This window comes from Scyliorhinus torazame, chromosome 14, assembly GCF_047496885.1.
Source record: "Scyliorhinus torazame isolate Kashiwa2021f chromosome 14, sScyTor2.1, whole genome shotgun sequence".
NCBI classification, from domain to species: Eukaryota; Metazoa; Chordata; class Chondrichthyes; order Carcharhiniformes; family Scyliorhinidae; genus Scyliorhinus; species Scyliorhinus torazame.
The window spans coordinates 214,155,816-214,173,235 of NC_092720.1; the positions used below are offsets into that span (position 1 = coordinate 214,155,816).

General features: G+C 49.2%; 1 protein-coding gene across 1 annotated transcript in view; it reads right to left on the reverse strand.

Annotated features, from left to right (window-relative positions):
- Nucleotides 1-17,420, reverse strand: part of LOC140390480 (lysosomal thioesterase PPT2-A-like) — a 43,697-nt gene that overhangs the window by 14,000 nt on the left and 12,277 nt on the right. The window contains exons 3-7 of the mRNA XM_072475644.1: nucleotides 13,443-13,538; nucleotides 9,617-9,724; nucleotides 8,141-8,224; nucleotides 2,336-2,420; nucleotides 33-87 (exon numbers count right to left, since the gene is read on the reverse strand). Of these exons, the coding sequence (XP_072331745.1) occupies nucleotides 33-87; nucleotides 2,336-2,420; nucleotides 8,141-8,224; nucleotides 9,617-9,724; nucleotides 13,443-13,538 (428 nt within the window). The remainder of the gene's footprint in view (nucleotides 1-32; nucleotides 88-2,335; nucleotides 2,421-8,140; nucleotides 8,225-9,616; nucleotides 9,725-13,442; nucleotides 13,539-17,420) is intronic.

A 17,420-nucleotide genomic window follows, 5' to 3' on the forward strand; every position in this document is an offset into this window, starting at 1 on the left:
CTCCCCATTGCTGTGGGTACCCATCAACTTACCAGCTGCTGCCTCATATCCATCACTGTCTCATTCTCATTGTAAAATCCAAAATGACTGGAAGAGAAACAACAATAGAATTTTCTGTGAACATAAATCATTCAGTTCGTAGCAAAAAGACGGTGGAGGGTGGGGGCACTATTTTTTATGACCTGTTTTTCTCTGCCTTGTTTTTCAGCTGAAGTGCTCTCCAGTTGGTGTTTAAACTAAATCCTTTTTTATATCACTTTTTCAAGCTAGAATATGAAAATTAATTAGTGTTAGTTGTAATCAGAGGTAGTGTTCTGCTGCACTGTGATCCGTGTACTACAGACCCTACTGCTGAGTGGGTGACCTGAACCATCACAAGGTGGTGTTTAGCTGACATCACACCTGATTAGTGGGCGATGAGAAAACACCATTAGGAGTTACATAAACAACCCAAATATTGAAAAGTCTACTTTTTTTCTTAAAAACTTAAAGTACCCAATTTGGTTTTTTTCCCAATTAAGGGGCAATTTAGTGTGGCCAATCCACCTACCCTGCACAGCTTTGGGTTGTGGGGGCGAAACCCACGCAGACAAGGGGAGAACGTGCAAACTCCACACGGACTGTGACCCAGCGCCGGGATTCGAACCCGGGTCCTTGGCACCATGAGGCAGGAGTACTGAACACTGCATCACCGTGCTGCCCTTGGACTCTGCTTGAGGTCCCTGTGAGAAGAGCTTATAAGAGGTGAGCTGTGTTTCGTGAAGGACTGTCCAGTCCTCGAAATGCAGTCCGAAATTCCCCTAAGACGAGACATTGCTTCAGAGATTCGGTGCTGCAGCCAGAGTGGAAGGTCAGCGGCGAAGAACGGCCAAGCTTGGAGGGAGTGACTACCCGCTGTGGTTACTCAGTGGTTTGGTATTGTGTGTACCGAGGGGTCGGTAACGTGTGCACTAGTTTTGGGGAGCTGTCATGGAACAGACCAAATGAGGGTTGGCGTTTGTGCTCAAACAAATATCTGCCTTGTTTTCTCTTCAGATATATAGAAAGTGCTTTCTACTTTCAATAAATATTTATTTCAGGGCAGCACGGTGGCGCAGTGGTTAGCACTGCTGCCTACGGGGAGGAGGACCCGGGTTCGAATCCCGGCTCTGGGTCACTGTCCGTGTGGAGTTTGCACATTCTCCCCGTGTCTGCGTGGGCTTCTCCCCCACATCCCAAAGATGTGCAGGGTAGGTGGATTGGCCACGCTAAATTGCCCCTTAATTGGAAAAGAAATAATTGGGTACTCTAAATTTATATTTAAAAAAATATTTCTTTCTTCCTTTTTAAGTTATTTTTCTGTTATAAATCTCAATTACATTTGTCATACACTAGTTATCATTGTTGTTTTAACACAATACTCGTCACAGCCATTCGTTCCAGCGATGTCCAGAGTATCGCTTCAAGCCCAAGTGCGACTCGGAAAAGGACTCCCATGGTTCCGTGGAGGGGGAGGCCCCAGTGAACCACTATCCGCTGAAGGGAGGGCACGGGGATTAGGTATCATCAATCTCAGACATTCCCATAATCAGGAATTGCCTGCGCTGAACCCCCAAACTCAGGAAGGAACCAGCAATGGGTGAATCTGAAATCCTGGGTGTCACAGTGTTAAGGGGGGGTTGGGGCATGGGACCAAAACCCCGGTTCACCATCGGTCACAGCCCCTCGTAACCACAACCGCCAAGAACTGGGATTGTTATTCAAGTTATTCCTCACAATGTTTAACATTTTTACGCACCGTTTGGTTTGACTGACTGAATTCCCTCCGATCCATCACCCTGACAGTTTGTTAAATCACTGGTTCAATGTAACCAGTTTCCTGATTGCTGGGCCAGACTCACAGAATTAACAGGACAGAACATTCAGGCGAACCAGAGGCTTCACATGAGCATCTTCCTCCCCCCAAACCTCATATCCTTCAATCATTTCTCTCTCCCGTGTTTATCCAGCTATCCCGTTCCCACCATTCCCTGTAATAGTGAATTCCACATTCTAACCACTCTCCAGGTAGGAAAGGTTCTGAATGCCCGACTGGATTTATTTGGGAATCTCTTCTATTTATGGTCTCTTGTTCTGGTCACATCTATAACATCAAACCCCCCCCCCCCCGCCCAGACATCATTCCTGTAAATCTCTCACTTTGATCTTCTCCGTATCCCCCAGTCGAACATTGGGAACGGAGGACAAAATGGGCAGTAATCTGCCCATGCCAGCAGGAGCCTGGCACACACTAATCTGGAACAGAGGGCAGCCCCACTCACATTCCACATCCCCACCCCTACAGACGGAATCGTACCTTGACTGCCACGGGGTTATGACCCCGTCATCCGGTCCACCAATCAGAACAAGTTTCTTGATCCTCAGAAAATTTTTCCTCCATGCTAATTAAAAGGATAAAGACACCAACAGTTCAGAAAGAGGAAACGCCCGTCACATTCTGTAAATTATCAGCATTATAGGGAGACGGTACAAGAAGGTACACTGTACAGGAATCACAAACTGGGACCCAGTGGGATGACAGGGCAGACATGGGGTACAGCACGGGGTTAGATCCTTTCCCCCTCTGGGACTGGGAGGGACAGTGGGTCAGACACTGTCCTTTCCCTCTCTGGGACTGGGTGGGACAGTGGGTCAGACACTGTCCTTTCCCTCTCTGGGACTGGGACAGTGGGTCAGACACTGTCCTTTCCCCCTCTGGGACTGGGTGGGACAGTGGGTCAGACACTGTCAAAGAACAAAGAACAAAGAAATGTACAGCACAGGAACAGGCCCTTCGGCCCTCCAAGCCCGTGCCGACCATACTGCCCGACTAAACTACAATCTTCTACACTTCCTGGGTCCGTATCCTTCTATTCCCATCCTATTCATATATTTGTCAAGATGCCCCTTAAATGTCCCTATCGTCCCTGCTTCCACTACCTCCTCCGGTAGCGAGTTCCAGGTATCCACTACCCTCTGCGTAAAAAACTTGCCTCGTACATCTACTCTAAACCTTGCCCCTCTCACCTTAAACCTATGCCCCCTAGTAATTGACCCCTCTACCCTGGGGAAAAGCCTCTGACTATCCACTCTGTCTATGCCCCTCATAATTTTGTATACCTCTATCAAGTCGCCCCTCAACCTCCTTCGTTCCAGTGAGAACAAACCGAGTTTATTCAACCGCTCCTCATAGCTTATGCCCTCCATACCAGGCAACATTCTGGTAAATCTATTCTGCACCCTCTCTAAAGCCTCCACATCCTTCTGGTAGTGTGGCGACCAGAATTGAACACTATACTCCAGGTGTGGCCTAACTAAGGTTCTATACAGCTGCAACATGACTTGCCAATTCTTATACTCAATGCCCCGGCCAATGAAGGCAAGCATGCCGTATGCCTTCTTGACTACCTTCTCCACCTGTGTTGCCCCTTTCAATGACCTGTGGACCTGTACTCCTAGATCTCTTTGACTTTCAATACTCTTGAGGGTTCTACCATTCACTGTATATTCCCTACCTGCATTAGACCTTCCAAAATGCATTACCTCACATTTGTCCGGATTAAACTCCATCTGCCATCTCTCCGCCCAAGTCTCCAGACAATCTAAATCCTGCTGTATCCTCAGACAGTCCTCATCGCTATCCGCAATTCCACCAACATTTGTGTCGTCTGCAAACTTACTAATCAGACCAGTTACATTTTCCTCCAAATCATTTATATATACTACAAAGAGCAAAGGTCCCAGCACTGATCCCTGTGGAACACCACTGGTCACAGCCCTCCAATTAGAAAAGCATCCCTCCATTGCTACCCTCTGCCTTCTATGGCCTAGCAAGTTCTGTATCCACCTTGCCAGTTCACCCCTGATCCCGTGTGACTTCACCTTTTGTACTAGTCTACCATGAGGGATCTTGTCAAAGGCCTTACTGAAGTCCATATAGACAACATCTACTGCCCGACCTGCATCAATCATCTTAGTCCCTCTGGGACTGGGTCGGACAGTGGGTCAGACACTGTCCTTTCCCCCTCTAGGACTGGGTGGGACAGTGGGTCAGACACTGTCCTTTCCCCCTCTGGGACTGGGTGGGACAGTGGGTCAGACACTGTCCTTTCCCCCTCTGGGGCTGGGTGGGACAGTGGGTAAGACACTGTCCTTTACCCCTCTGGGACTGGGTGGGACAGACACTGTCCTTTCCCCCTCTGGGACTGGGTGGGACAGTGGGTCAGACACTGTCCTTTCCCCCTCTGGGACTGGATGGGACAGTGGGTCAGACACTGTCCTTTCCCCCTCTGGGACTGGGTGGGACAGTGGGTCAGACACTGTCCGTTCCCCCTCTGGGACTGGGTGGGACAGTGAGTCAGACACTGTCCTTTCCCCCTCTGGGACTGGGTGGGACAGTGGGTCAGACACTGTCCTTTCCCCCTCTGGGACTGGGTGGGACAGTGGGTCAGACACTGTCCTTTCCCCCTCTGGGACTGGGTGGGACAGTGGGTCAGATACTGTCCTTTCCCCCTCTGGGACTGGGTGGGACAGTGGGTCAGACACTGTCCTTTCCCCCTCTGAGACAGGGTGGGACAGTGGGTCAGAGACTGTCCTTTCCCCCTCTGGGACTGGGTGGGACAGTGGGTCAGATACTGTCCTTTCCCCTTCTGGGGCTGTACCTGTCCTGGGAGTGTTTGATGGGGACAGTGTCGAGGGAGCTTTACTCTGTATCTAACCCCGTGCAGTACCTGTCCTGGGAGTGTTTGATGGGACAATGTAGAGGGAGCTTTACTCTGTATCAAACTCTGTGCTGTATTTGTGTTGGGACTGTTTGATGGGACAGTTTAGAGGGAGCTTTCCTCTGTGTCTAACCCAAATCTGTTCCTGCCCTGGGAGCGTGTGATGGGGACAGTGTAGAGGGAGCTTTACTCTTTATCTAGCACATACTGTATCGGTCCTGGCAGTGTTTGATGGGGACAGTGTTGAGGGAGCTTTACTCTGTATCTAACCCCGTGCTGTACCTGTCCTGGCAGTGTTTGATGGGGACAGTGTAGAGGGAGCTTTCCTCTGTATCTAACCCCATGCTGTACCTGCCCTGGGAGTGTGTGATGGGGACTGTGTGGAGGGAGCTTTACTCTTTATCTAGCACATACTGTATCGGTCCTGGCAGTGTTTGATGGGGACAGTGTAGAGAGAGCTTTACTCTGTATCTAACCCCATGCTGTACCTGTCCTTGGAGTGTGTGATGGGGACAGTGTAGAGGGGGCTTTACTCTGTATCTTACCCCGTGCAGTACCTTTTCTGCAAGTATTTGATGGCACAGTGTAGAGGGAGCTTTATTCTGTACCTAACCCCGTGCTGTCCCTGCCCTGGGAGCGTATGATGGAGACTGTGTTGAAGGAGCTTTACTCTGTATCTAACCCCGTGCTGTATCTGTTCTGGGAGTGTTTGATAGGGGTAGTGTAAAGGGAGCTTTAATCTGTATCTAACCCAATACTGTTACAGTCCTGGGAGTATTTGATGGGGACAGTGTAGAGGGAGCTTTACTCTGTATCTAGCCCCGTGCTGTATCTGTCCTGGGAGTGTTTGATGGGGACAGTGTAGAGGGAGCTTTAATCTGTATGTAGCGCGTGCTCTATCTGTCGTGGGAGTATTTGACGAGACAGTGTTGAGGGAGCATTACTCTGTATTTATCCCCGTGCTGTACCTGTCCTGGAAGTATTTGATGGGGACAGTGTAGAGGGAGCTTTACTCTATATCTAACCCTGTACTGTATCTGTCATGGGAGTGTTTGACGAGACAGTGTCGAGGGAGCATTACTCTGTATCTAACTCTGTGCTGTACTTGTCCTGGGAGTGTTTGATGGGGACAGTGTAGAGGGAGCTTTATTCTGTATCTAACCCCGTGCTGTACCTGTCCTGGGAGTGTTTGATGGGGACAGTGTAGAGGGAGCTTTACTCAGTATCTAACCTCGAGCTGTACCTGTCCTGGGAGTGTTTGATGGGGACAGTGTAGAGGGAGCTTTACTCTGTATCTAACCCCATGCTGTACCTGTCCTGGGAGTGTTTGATGGGGACAGTGTAGAGGGAGCTTTACTCTGTATCTAACCCCGTGCTGTACCTGTCCTGGGAGTGTTTGATGGGGACAGTGTCGAGGGAGCTTTACTCTGTATCTAACCCCGTGCTGTACCTGTCCTGGGAGTGTTTGATGGGGACAGTGTAGAGGGTGCTTTACTCAGTATCTAACCCCGTGCTGTACCTGTCCTGGGAGTGTTTGATGGGGACAGTGTCGAGGGAGCTTTACTCTGTATCTAACACCGTGCTGTACCTGTCCTGGGAGTGTTTGATGGGGACAGTGTAGAGGGAGCTTTACTCTGTATCTAACCCCGTGCTGTACCTGTCCTGGGAGTGTTTGATGGGGACAGTGTAGAGGGAGCTTTACTCTGTATCTAACCCCGTGCTGTACCTGTCCTGGGAGTGTTTGATGGGGACAGTGTAGAGGGTGCTTTACTCAGTATCTAACCTCGAGCTGTACCAATCCTGGGAGTGTTTGACGAGACAGTGCAGAGGGAGTTTTATTCTGTATCTAACCCAGTGCTGCATGTCCTGGGAGTGTTTGTTTATATCTTGTGTTCGGAGATGAAGCTGTTGAGCTCATATTTTACACTAATCGTTAGATTTTGGTTACTGAGACGGGTAGTTGAGGTTGGGGCACCAACATCAGAAGCAGAACACGATTTTGGGTGATTGTCAAGGTGGGCTGCTTTGATGGCCCATCTTGTTCACTGGGACCTTATTCAGTTGTTTTTTATTAGTTCCTCACCCCTCCCAACCCTCACCCATTATACTTCCACTCACCACCCATGGCCCTCATTCCCTTCATGCCAATTCCATAGTCATTCACCCAGTGTCTCCCATTGGCAGACCTCAGGAGCCATATGAAGAAGAAAAATAACTTCTAACAATCTAATACACTCTCACTGCTATACACTTGATAGTGGAATCAAAGACTTTCCCAGAAATTCCCACCCGAAGACAATGGACCTTTTACTGGTCCGCCAAATTTTCTCTCCAGCCATGTTTTCCACGGCAGGTGAGACTGAAAAATCCCAGCCTTTCACTCAAAACATTTGAAGATTTTGAAAATCAAATGGTTAATTACACATAAAACAAACAAACTTCTATTCAGAACCGGCAAGGACAGTTAATCCTTTAATAGACTCTTTATACTTTCAATAAAACTGTGAACTCAGAACACTCTTCTGAGACAATTGTAGCTTTTGAAATTCAACCAAACAATTAGATTGGCATAATTATAACCCTTGTGGAAATGTCAACAAAGAGCTCTATTGAAACTCTGGCACCGTGCTGGCCCCCTGTGGGCTACAGAATCACTGGGCCAAGAGGCCCGTTGACGCCGGCGTGAAACTCCAGTGTTTATGCCATGTCAACACTTAGCCGCTTTTTTAGAGAATCCCGGCCCCTGTCTGCCCTTCACAAGCATTCCATCAGTTTGTGACTCCCACAGTATGTGTTGAGACCTTTACAGGAACAGCCAAATTGGAGTCTGCATGAACTCGAGCCATGTTGAGTTCAGCTTTTCTTCTTGTGTCAATCGCATCCTTCCCCAATCCCCAACCAGAAAAAATAGCATCTGTAATGGAGGCAGGGTTTCAGCCTCTGGGTCCTGTCGCCATTTTTAAAGATCTGCAGAAGCCTCACTACTAGTGGGCAGCACGGTAGCACAGTGGTTAGCACAGTTGCTTCACAGCTCCGGGTCCCAGGTTTGATTCCTGACTTGTCGCTGTCTGTGCGGAGCCTGCACGTTCTCCCCGTGTGTGCGTGGGTTTCCTCCGGGTGCTCCGGTTTCCTCCCACAGTCCAAAGATGTGCAGGTTAGGTGGATTGGCCATACTGAATTGCCCTTAGTGTCCAAAAAGGTTAGGTGGGGTTACAGGGATAGGGTGGAGGTGTTGGGATACGGTGGAGGTGTGGGCTCAGGTAGGGTGCTCTTTCCAAGGCCCAGTGCAGATTCGATGGGCCGAATGGCCTTCCTCTGCACTGTAAATTCTATTATACGCCATGGAAATTGGGCCCCAAGTCTCTGTGCTAAACCCGATCGGTGATCCAATTCCATGTTACCTGGGGCATTGGGGTTCTCCCTCTCGCTGTTGAGGAAGGCCAGGTAGTCGCTGTTATTGAGGTAAAGGTCGTGATGGTGAGGGTCTGAAACAGATACAGAAGCAAATCTCACACACTGGACTGAATCAGATTCTCTTTCCATTCAAATAGTACTCGCTGTTCCAATCCCAGTTTGGTAGATGTTAACTCATATTTTTTGTTTCAAGATGTAGATGAATAGCGTCACAGGATTGATGATTAACTTTTAACAATATAGTAAAACATGTATTAAACAAGAAAAGATTATCTATAATAGACTACTCCTTCAACCAGCTATATCTTTACAAGCATCCCCATACTTGTACGGATTAACACAAGTTATAAAATATATCTTATACACTAACATTCTCAGCAAGTACACAGTTCATGTAAACCAATCGGTGAAATGTGGTCAGGCACGCCAGGCTCTGAAACCAAGTGACAGATACCACCCAAAACAGCAACTTCTGTGAATTTCTTATAAAATCCCCCCAGACATGTGCTACAAAGTGAGCCAACCGGCCTCCTAAGTGGCGGTTTTCAATCACCATTCTCAAAGGACACACTTTGGAACCTTCTCCCGCACAATGCTTTTTCTCGGTTGCCTTCACCAAGGATCCAGTTCCAGGATTTCAATCTCTCCTTTAAGTATTCTTCTGCCCGGGATCACCACATGCACTCAAGCTTCCACACATTCTCTCAGGTCCCCAGCCACACCACTGCTTTCACAGGCTGTATTCTGGTATCAAATATCTGACGTCTCGCTAGACAGCTTCACCAGCTCGGTCTTTAACTGGGAGCCTCTCTCTGCTCCTGACTTCAAAACCCTTTTCCAGATTTAGTCCCTTATTCCCTGGAACTCTCGTTCTCTGATTTATGGGTGTTCTTTACCTTGTGGGACTTATTTTTTGCCCCTTACCCAATTGTCCTGCCTGTACTGGCAGCCTTTGTGAACAGTGTCTTGCTTCTTGTGCTACTGGTTCCACATAGAATCAAATGCTTCTACTATTCAGTGAGCCTCTGGTTACTAAGCAGCAGCTTACCTCTTTGTTAAACCCCTGTAATTGCTTTTACATGGTAAACCCTGAATTACAACATGGGCACAGTTTAAAGTGAAACTAAAACATACAGACATGCAGGTACCTTTGTTGAACATGAAGCTAACTGAAGCTTGAGCCCTTTCTTAGTACACTAATACAGAAATACTAATTAAGTTTGACTATTTCAATATCCTAACAGCAGTCAGAGTACAGTAACACACTGGCACATACACTGTACACAGAGCACAGTAACACACTGGACACAGTATGTAACACAGAGCAACATTCACACTATACACAAAGCAGATACGGTGCATCCATGCTAACACTCACACTGTGCACTGTCAGAGCATCAAGACAACGTGTAACACTGACATTTACACTGTACACATTCCTCACACAAGATGCTGTTACTCACCATTCCAGTAGTTACAGATGGAGACATGCTGTCCAATTGGAGTGTAACAGAAGTGGTAGAGTTTGGACTTCACATAATGTGGGAAAAGCCATTTCAGGTAATTGGTATCTGTTGGAGAGAAAACGGCTCCGTCATGACACTCAGGGTCTACACTGAAGCGCACACACACACACACACACACACACACTGGGGAGAGTGAGATTTAACATCCTGAACTATCAAAAATATTTTACGTCAGACACACACACATGCAAGATACATACACAGAGGGAGATTGAGACAATGGGCGAGATTCTCCGACCCCCCGCCGGGTCGGAGAATCGCCAGGGTCTGGCGTGAATCCCGCCCCCGCCGGTTGCCGAATTCTCCGGCACCGGATATTTGGCGGGGGCGGGAATCGCGCCGCGCCAGTTGGCGGGCCCCCCCCCCCCCGCGATTCTCCGGCCCGGATGGGCCGAAGTCCCGCCGCTAAAATGCCTGTCCCGCCGGCGTAGATCAAACCACCTACCTTACCGGCGGGACAAGGCGGCGCGGGCAGGCTCCGGGGTCCTGGGGAGGGTGCGGGGCAATCTGGCCCTGGGGAGTGCCCCCACAGTGGCCTGGCCCGCGATCGGGGCCCACCGATCCGCAGGCGGGCCCGTGCCGTGGGGGCACTCTTTCCCTTCCGCCTTCGCCACGGTCTCCACCATGGCGGAGGTGGAAGAGACTCCCTCCACTGCGCATGCGCGGGAATGCCATCAGCGGCCGCTAACGCTCCCGCGCATGAGCCACCCGGAGATGTCATTTCCGCACCAGCTGGCGGGGCACCAAAGGCCTTTTCCGCCAGCTGGCGGGGCGGAAATTCGTCCGGCATGGGCCTAGCCCCTTAAGGTTGGGGCTCGGCACCCCAAGATGCGGAGCATTCCGCACCTTTGGGGCGGCGCGATGCCCGACTGATTTGCGCCGTTTTGGGCGCCAGTCGGCAGACATCATGCCGATACCGGAGAATTTCGCCCAATATTCTGGGGACACACACGTGTGTCTCATCCCTCAGTCAGATACACCGGGTTTTCACAGGCGAGTGCTTTGTCTCTTAATCGGTGCTCTATGTGGACTGTGATATCCCCCTGTCTAAACTAGAGAGCCATGATGTGGAGATGCCGGCGTTGGACTGGGGTGGGCACAGTAAGAAGTCTTACAACACCAGGTTTTAAAGTCCAACAGGTTTGTTTTGAATCACTAGCTTTCGGAGCACTGCTCCTTCATCAGGCGACTAACCTAAAAAATAGAGAGGACTGCACTGAACTAAAAGTGACCTTTGCTATGACTGCAGCGATCAGCAGTTTTCATCTGATTGTGTGAGTTTATCATTCGAATCAGGATTTGTTCATTACTCAGACACAATAAACTTTAATAACATTTAAATCACAGTAACCAGATTGGTTCTGGTATTGCTAACACTTGCTAATAATTAATGGTTATCTATGTGTGAAGATACTGTGCAGCAGGTCCTGTTGTCACTCTGTTATCTCTAAGGAGTTAGGAACATCTGCTTACGTTCAGTTTCAAGGAACAACATTGTCCCCAAAAGGACACTCACTGTTCATTGCGTTGTGCCTGTTGTAGTCTCATTTCTAACTGTGCAGAGATAGGATGTGAAATGCTTTGTGACAAAATGTTGCTCCTTGGAGTGACACCAAACTGAATGCAAGCAGATGTTCCAAACGTTGAGATAACAGAGTAACACGGGTTTTGTCGCACTGTCTCTGAGCACAGAGATAACCATTAATTATTAGCAAGTGTTAGCAGCTCCCAACGTGATCTGGTCACTGTGTTTTAAAACTGATAGGAGAGGAGGAGGTTCAACAATGAAACATCATCTTATTTAATTCATTGGGGCGGGATGGTAGTGCAGTGGTTAGCACTGCTGCCTCATGGCGTCGAGGGCCCATGTTCGGCCCCGGGTTACTCTCTGTGTGGAGTTTGCACATTCTCCCAGTGTCTGCGTGGGTCTCACCCCCACAACCCAAAGATGTGCAGAGTAGGAGGATTGGCCACATTATATTCCCCTTAATTGGAAAAAATGTAAAATCTTTTAAAATTGATTTACAGGAGGTGGGCATTGCTGGCTGGGCCAGCATTTATTGCCCACCCCTAATTGCTCGTGAACTGAGTGGCTATTTCAGAGGACATTGCTGTAGGTCTGGAGTCACGTGTAGGCCAGACCATGCAAGGACAGCAGATTTCCTTCCCGAAAGGTCATTAGTGAACCAGATGGATTTTTACGACACCAACACCCTTAGATTTTTAATTGGACTCAAATGTCACCATCTGCTGTGGTGGGATTCGAACTCTGGTCCCTAGGGCATTTGGGTCTCTGGATTACTAGTTCAGTGACAATACTACGAGGCCACCATCTTCCCATAGATTAGAATATAAGAAATAGGCACTGGAGTCTCCCAACTAACCTGCATCCCTTCATTCCCTTAGTACTAAACAACTTGTCTGCATCTCTCCTGAATATACTGAATGGTAGGAATTAGGAGCAGAAATTGGCAATTTAGCTCTTCGAGCCTGCTCTGCCATTCATCAGATCATGGCTGATCTCCTCCTGGTCTCAAATCCAATTCTCTGCCTGTTCCCCATATTCCATTCACCCGTTTTTTAAAATCAGAACTACATCTATATCCTTCTTGAAACCATTTAATGACTCAGATTCCACCGCACTATGGGGCAGCGAGTTCCACAAATTCACCACCCTCTACGAGAAGCAGTTCCTCCTCATCTCATCTCAGATGGAACATCCACAGCTCTTTGGGGTAGTTTCGAAGGGGCCACAAAGAGTTCACACCAAGTTGGTTGAAACAAAAACTTACTTTATTTTACAATTACTATTATATCCAGCTCCAGTAGTTCCCTATGGGATCTTCTCTAGTCGGTGCCTTGCTGGCCAACTCTATTGATGCAAAGCCAGACATTATTAGAGGTCCCCCACCCCCTTATCCCGGGTGCTCGTATTCTGCAGGATCCACGGAGTAGTTTATTATCCCCACCCCGTAAGACCTGTGTGGATTATAACAGGTAGAGAATTCCCTCACTGAGGATATTTCTCATCTCACTCTGTCACCCAGTGTTTTACATTCCCCAGCCAGTGGAATCGGTTTTTTCAGCATCTGCCCTGTCAAGACCCTTAAAAAAGTTTCATGTTTCAATTAGATCACCTCTCAGTCTTCGAAACTCCTGGGAAAAAAGCGCTGTCTGTCCATCATTTCCCAAAGGACACGCCCCTCATCCTAGTAACCCATACAATGGACCTTTGCTGCAAACTCTCTAAAGGGAGTCACACCCATTAGATAAAGAGACCAAAACTACGCAGAGTGATTTCAGCTGTGACCATTCCAACGCCCTTTAGAATTCTAATGTAACAGCAAAATACTGCAGATGCTGGAAATTTGAAATAGAAAACAGAAAATCCTCGACTTAGTGCCTCAGCTGAAGGATGACTGTGCAGCACTCCATTGGTATAGCACTGGGAGAGTCTGCTGCCATTTTGTACTCCGCCATCAGGAGTGGGGATTGAACCTACGACTTTCTAACTCCGAGCTGAGAGCGCAATTCAGGTGGGATGGTTTGTGCTTTAGATCCCTATCCCCCACACACTCAATTGAGACTCCTTAAGAATTTTTTCCCCCACACACACGCACAATGCACCCGTGTTCCTGGGCTCGGGTTAAAAGCTGTGCCTAGGACAGGGCGAACCCACTGCCTTGCTCATTGCAACACCCATTCATTTTGACTCTGGATTCTCAGTACCTCTGCAGGGAGGGGGGGCGGGTCTGCAACTCACCTCCGTACTGACCAAGCTGAGGAGAGGACAGGGATATCAAGGTGTCCACATTGTGGTCTGGTAACGTGGAGAGGATACCTCGACAGACCAAACCACCTGAAAAACAAAGAGTAGCAAACACACACTCAGCTTCTTGACGAACACGCGGCAGAAATGGGTCATAAACCTCACTGCTTTCCCGGGGAAATCTAGACTCCCAGGCCCTTCAACAGTAAACTCTGACCTCAATATCGGAGTGCTGGGAGACGAGGCTGTACTGGAAAGGTGTTCAATATCATTCATCAAAACAGCAGTTGTTCAGTCCAATTGAATGCAGCTTTCAACTGGCTATTTGAGGGGAGGATGGGAAGTAAGAGGTGGGTGAGGAAAGACCGCAACATGGGCTCCAGTTGGCTGCTTTCAACTCAACTCGTTTTTTTAAAAATTCTTTCAAGACCAGCATTTATTGCCCATCCCTAATTGCCCCTTGACAAGGTGGTGCGGAGCTGCCTTCTTGAAGCCGCTGCAGTCCCTGAGGTGTAGGTACGCCCACCATGCTGTTAGGGAGGGAGCTCCAGGATTGTGACGCACCGTAACTGAAGGAACGGCCAATATATTTCCAAGTCAGGATGGTGAATGACTTGGAGGGGAACCTCCAGCAGGTGGTGTATCCATCGTGTGGCAAGGTCAGTGGGACCGAATCCAAAGCATCGTGAGATGTGCTCTCCTATCCAAGAAATGCCCCCAATCTCAGGTTCAGCTCTTGACGTGAAATCTTGGGGCATCACTGGGCAGAATTGGATGGACGGAGGCGAGGAGGGAAAAGGATCAATATTTCTATCTAGACAGTGAAAACAAGGCCAAATGTCACACCCACCCCCTTTCCCGCCCCATCCCCACCATAATTATCACATCCATCTCCGTACAAAATGGACTCGGTAAAAAATACCTTGCAATAGCTGGAGTGGAGTTGTGTGTTCAGCACAGTCCTGAATCCCACCATATTGTCGCTGGTTCAAAGTGCAGCAAATTCCCACCCAATACTATCAACACACTAAAAGATGCTGCATAGGTCAGTGACAGGATGTGGGCTGTGCGATGGCAATCATCAGTAGCTTGGAGGCAGCCAGGTCACATGTTTTGAAGCAGGTGGTCAGGTGTAGTCAAAGAGAGCAAAGGGGGGAGCAAAAAAGGAGGAAGAGCAAAAAGTGGGGGGGGGGGGGGAAGACAGAGAACAGGGAAGGGGCCTCCAGAAGGGAGAGAAACCACTGGGGAGGGGAGTAAAAAGGCTCCAAGCTGTCAAAGTGCTACGGTTAACAAGCTCCAAGTAGTGAGGGCTCAGGAGAAGCCTTGGGGAGCTGAGAAGACGGAAGGTCAGTGACTCCATCGGCAGGCCACAAGGGAAAAGGTAACCATTTGGAGCAGTGATGTTCTGCTCAGTGTGGCTGTAGATCCGATGTTGTGCTCATGTCGGTGCTGGAGTGCAGACTCAGGAAACTGAGGGAGAGGAGTCTCAGCAGACGAGACTGGAACCCTGGGAGGTAAGCAATCATCAAGGCATTCTACATTAGGTCAGATTTTTGAGGGAATTCAGAGAGTAGGGGCTAGATTCTCCGCCCCGCCGTGCCACATTTCTGCCTCGACCCGCCAGCGGGATTCTCCGTTACGCTGGCCGGTCAATGGGGTTTCCCGTCGTGGAGCAGCCCCACGCTGTCGGGAAACCCCCGGGCGCCGGCAAAACGGAGAATCCCGCCGGCGGAGAATCCCGCCCAGGATCTTCGAAGGTGAAGACTGGAAATCCTTCATGACAGGGACAGAGGATTATCAAGATTGCGTAACTCACAGTGGACACTGATGTCTGGGTGAGAAATCGATGGTATCCACCTTGGTCGCACCTGTCACTCACATGTACCTCATGTTGATTCTGAATGCTAGTGTGTGTAAGTCAAATAATGTAAATTGTTTTACTTTGCTAACTGTGTACAGTAAAATATACTTTCTTTGTTCAAAAAATTGTGGAACCTTGTGGCTTTATTCATTTAGTAAGTTCCTGGCACCTCAAACGTAATGTAAATTGCACAATGGAGGGCTCCCGTTCGGCAACGGCATTTTCGGGGCTTTAAGCCCGGTCCCAGGGTCCACGGAGGCGGCAGAAGCAGGGAGAAGGCACGGAGGAGGCACAATGAAGACACAGGAGGAAAAAAAGAACAAAGAAAAATGTCGAGGGTGAGCAAGAAAACGGCCGGAAAGAAAACAGCTGAAGGTCCGTCAGGGAGTGGAAAGGTCACCGCGGGGTCACCAAGGAAAATGGAGGCTGGAGCACCAGGGAAGGCCGCACTGCTTACGGCTGAAGAAATATCTACAGTGATGGCTGCGGAATTTGAAAAGCAGTTGGCGCAGATTGCAAAATGCATGGAGACGGTGAGGAAGGAGATGAGGGAGGTTTTGAGTGTGCTGGTGGAGGAGGCAGTTTCCCCGGTGAGGACGGAGGTGGCGAGCGCAGTGGCGGAGGTGCGAGAGCAAGGGGAGGCGCTGAAGGAAGTGGAGGAGACGTTATTGCAGCACGGTGATCAACTTGCCTCGATGGGGAAAGAGATGTGGAAGGTGCTGGATACTAACAAGGATCTGTGGGGAAAAATGGAAGACCTGGAAAACAGATCCAGGCGACAGAATTTGAGGATTGTGGGGCTGCCCGGAGTTGAAGGACCGAAGCCGACTGAGTATTTTGCCGCGATGCTGGCAAAATTATTGGGGGAGGGGGAGGATCCCTCCCGATATGAACTGGATCGGGCTCATCGGTGGGGGAGGCCTGTACCAAAGGCGAGTGAGCCGCCAAGGGCAGTGACTCTGTGCTTCCGCAGGTACAGGGTGAAGGAGAAGGTCCTGAGCTGGGCCAAGCAGAAGCGGGTGGTGCACTGGGCTGGAGCTGGTATAGGTGTATACCAGGACTTTACGGTGGAGCTGGCAAGGAGGCGGGCTGCCTTCAACCGGGTGAAGAGGGCACTGTACATTAGCAAGGTGCGGTGCGGCATTGTATATCCAGCGAAGCGGAGGGTGACTTACAAGCTCAGGGACTTTTATTTTGGAACGGCGGAAGCAGCGGAGGAGTTTGCGAAAGCAGAAGGACTGTGGCAGAACTGACAAATTGAGGAATGGCCATGTGCCGATGTAACCTCATGACTGTATTTCCTTCTTTTTTGTATCACTGCGCGCGGGTGTAGAGATTAAAGGAGCCAATGTGGTATATATTTGGACAAGGGAAGGGACGGGACTTTCACTCGAAATGAGAGCTCTTTGGGGTGTAGGTGGATATGCGGGGTTTGTCTGCTAAAAGGGGATCTTTGGGCTTTCCTAGGGCCGGGCAAGTGGGAAAGGGACCCGGGCGGGGGCCTCCACGCTGGCCGGTTTAAGCCGGCCAGTGAACGGGAGTGAGGTGGGGGAGGGGCTGCGGCCATCGGAGCCTGACAGAACAGGGTCCGAGTGGTCTAGCCGGGGTGGAAAGTTGGGGGAAAGGAACCGAGGTTGGGAGGAGGAGTTTTACAAGGGGCAGTGGACGGGAGGAGCTGGAGACGGGGGGGGCTGTGTAAGATTAAGGGTGACTACAGGTAATCCCTGATTCCTTTTTGTCATTTGTTTATGTAAACATGTGGGTTGAGGTTTGGGGGTTGGTGGGAGGATGGGATTGTCGTTATTATGGGGACTGACATATCTTGCTGATTATTGTTTATTGTTGATGGGTCTAAATGTGGGAGAAAATGTGAAAAAGGAGGAGAATTAAAAAAAATAAAAATAAAAATTTAGTGTAAATTTTTTGTAAAAGGATACTGGTCCCTAACCGAACATTTGAGGGTTCTGGTCCAGAATCAGCATATCGAGCAGGAACAATGAGTGAAACAACTTCATATATGTGCAGACATTCAACGAAGAATAAGAGACACATCAGTTTACCACCTTCGGGTTGCACGTATTGCTCTGTAGTCGAGGGGGTGGAGCTGTAAA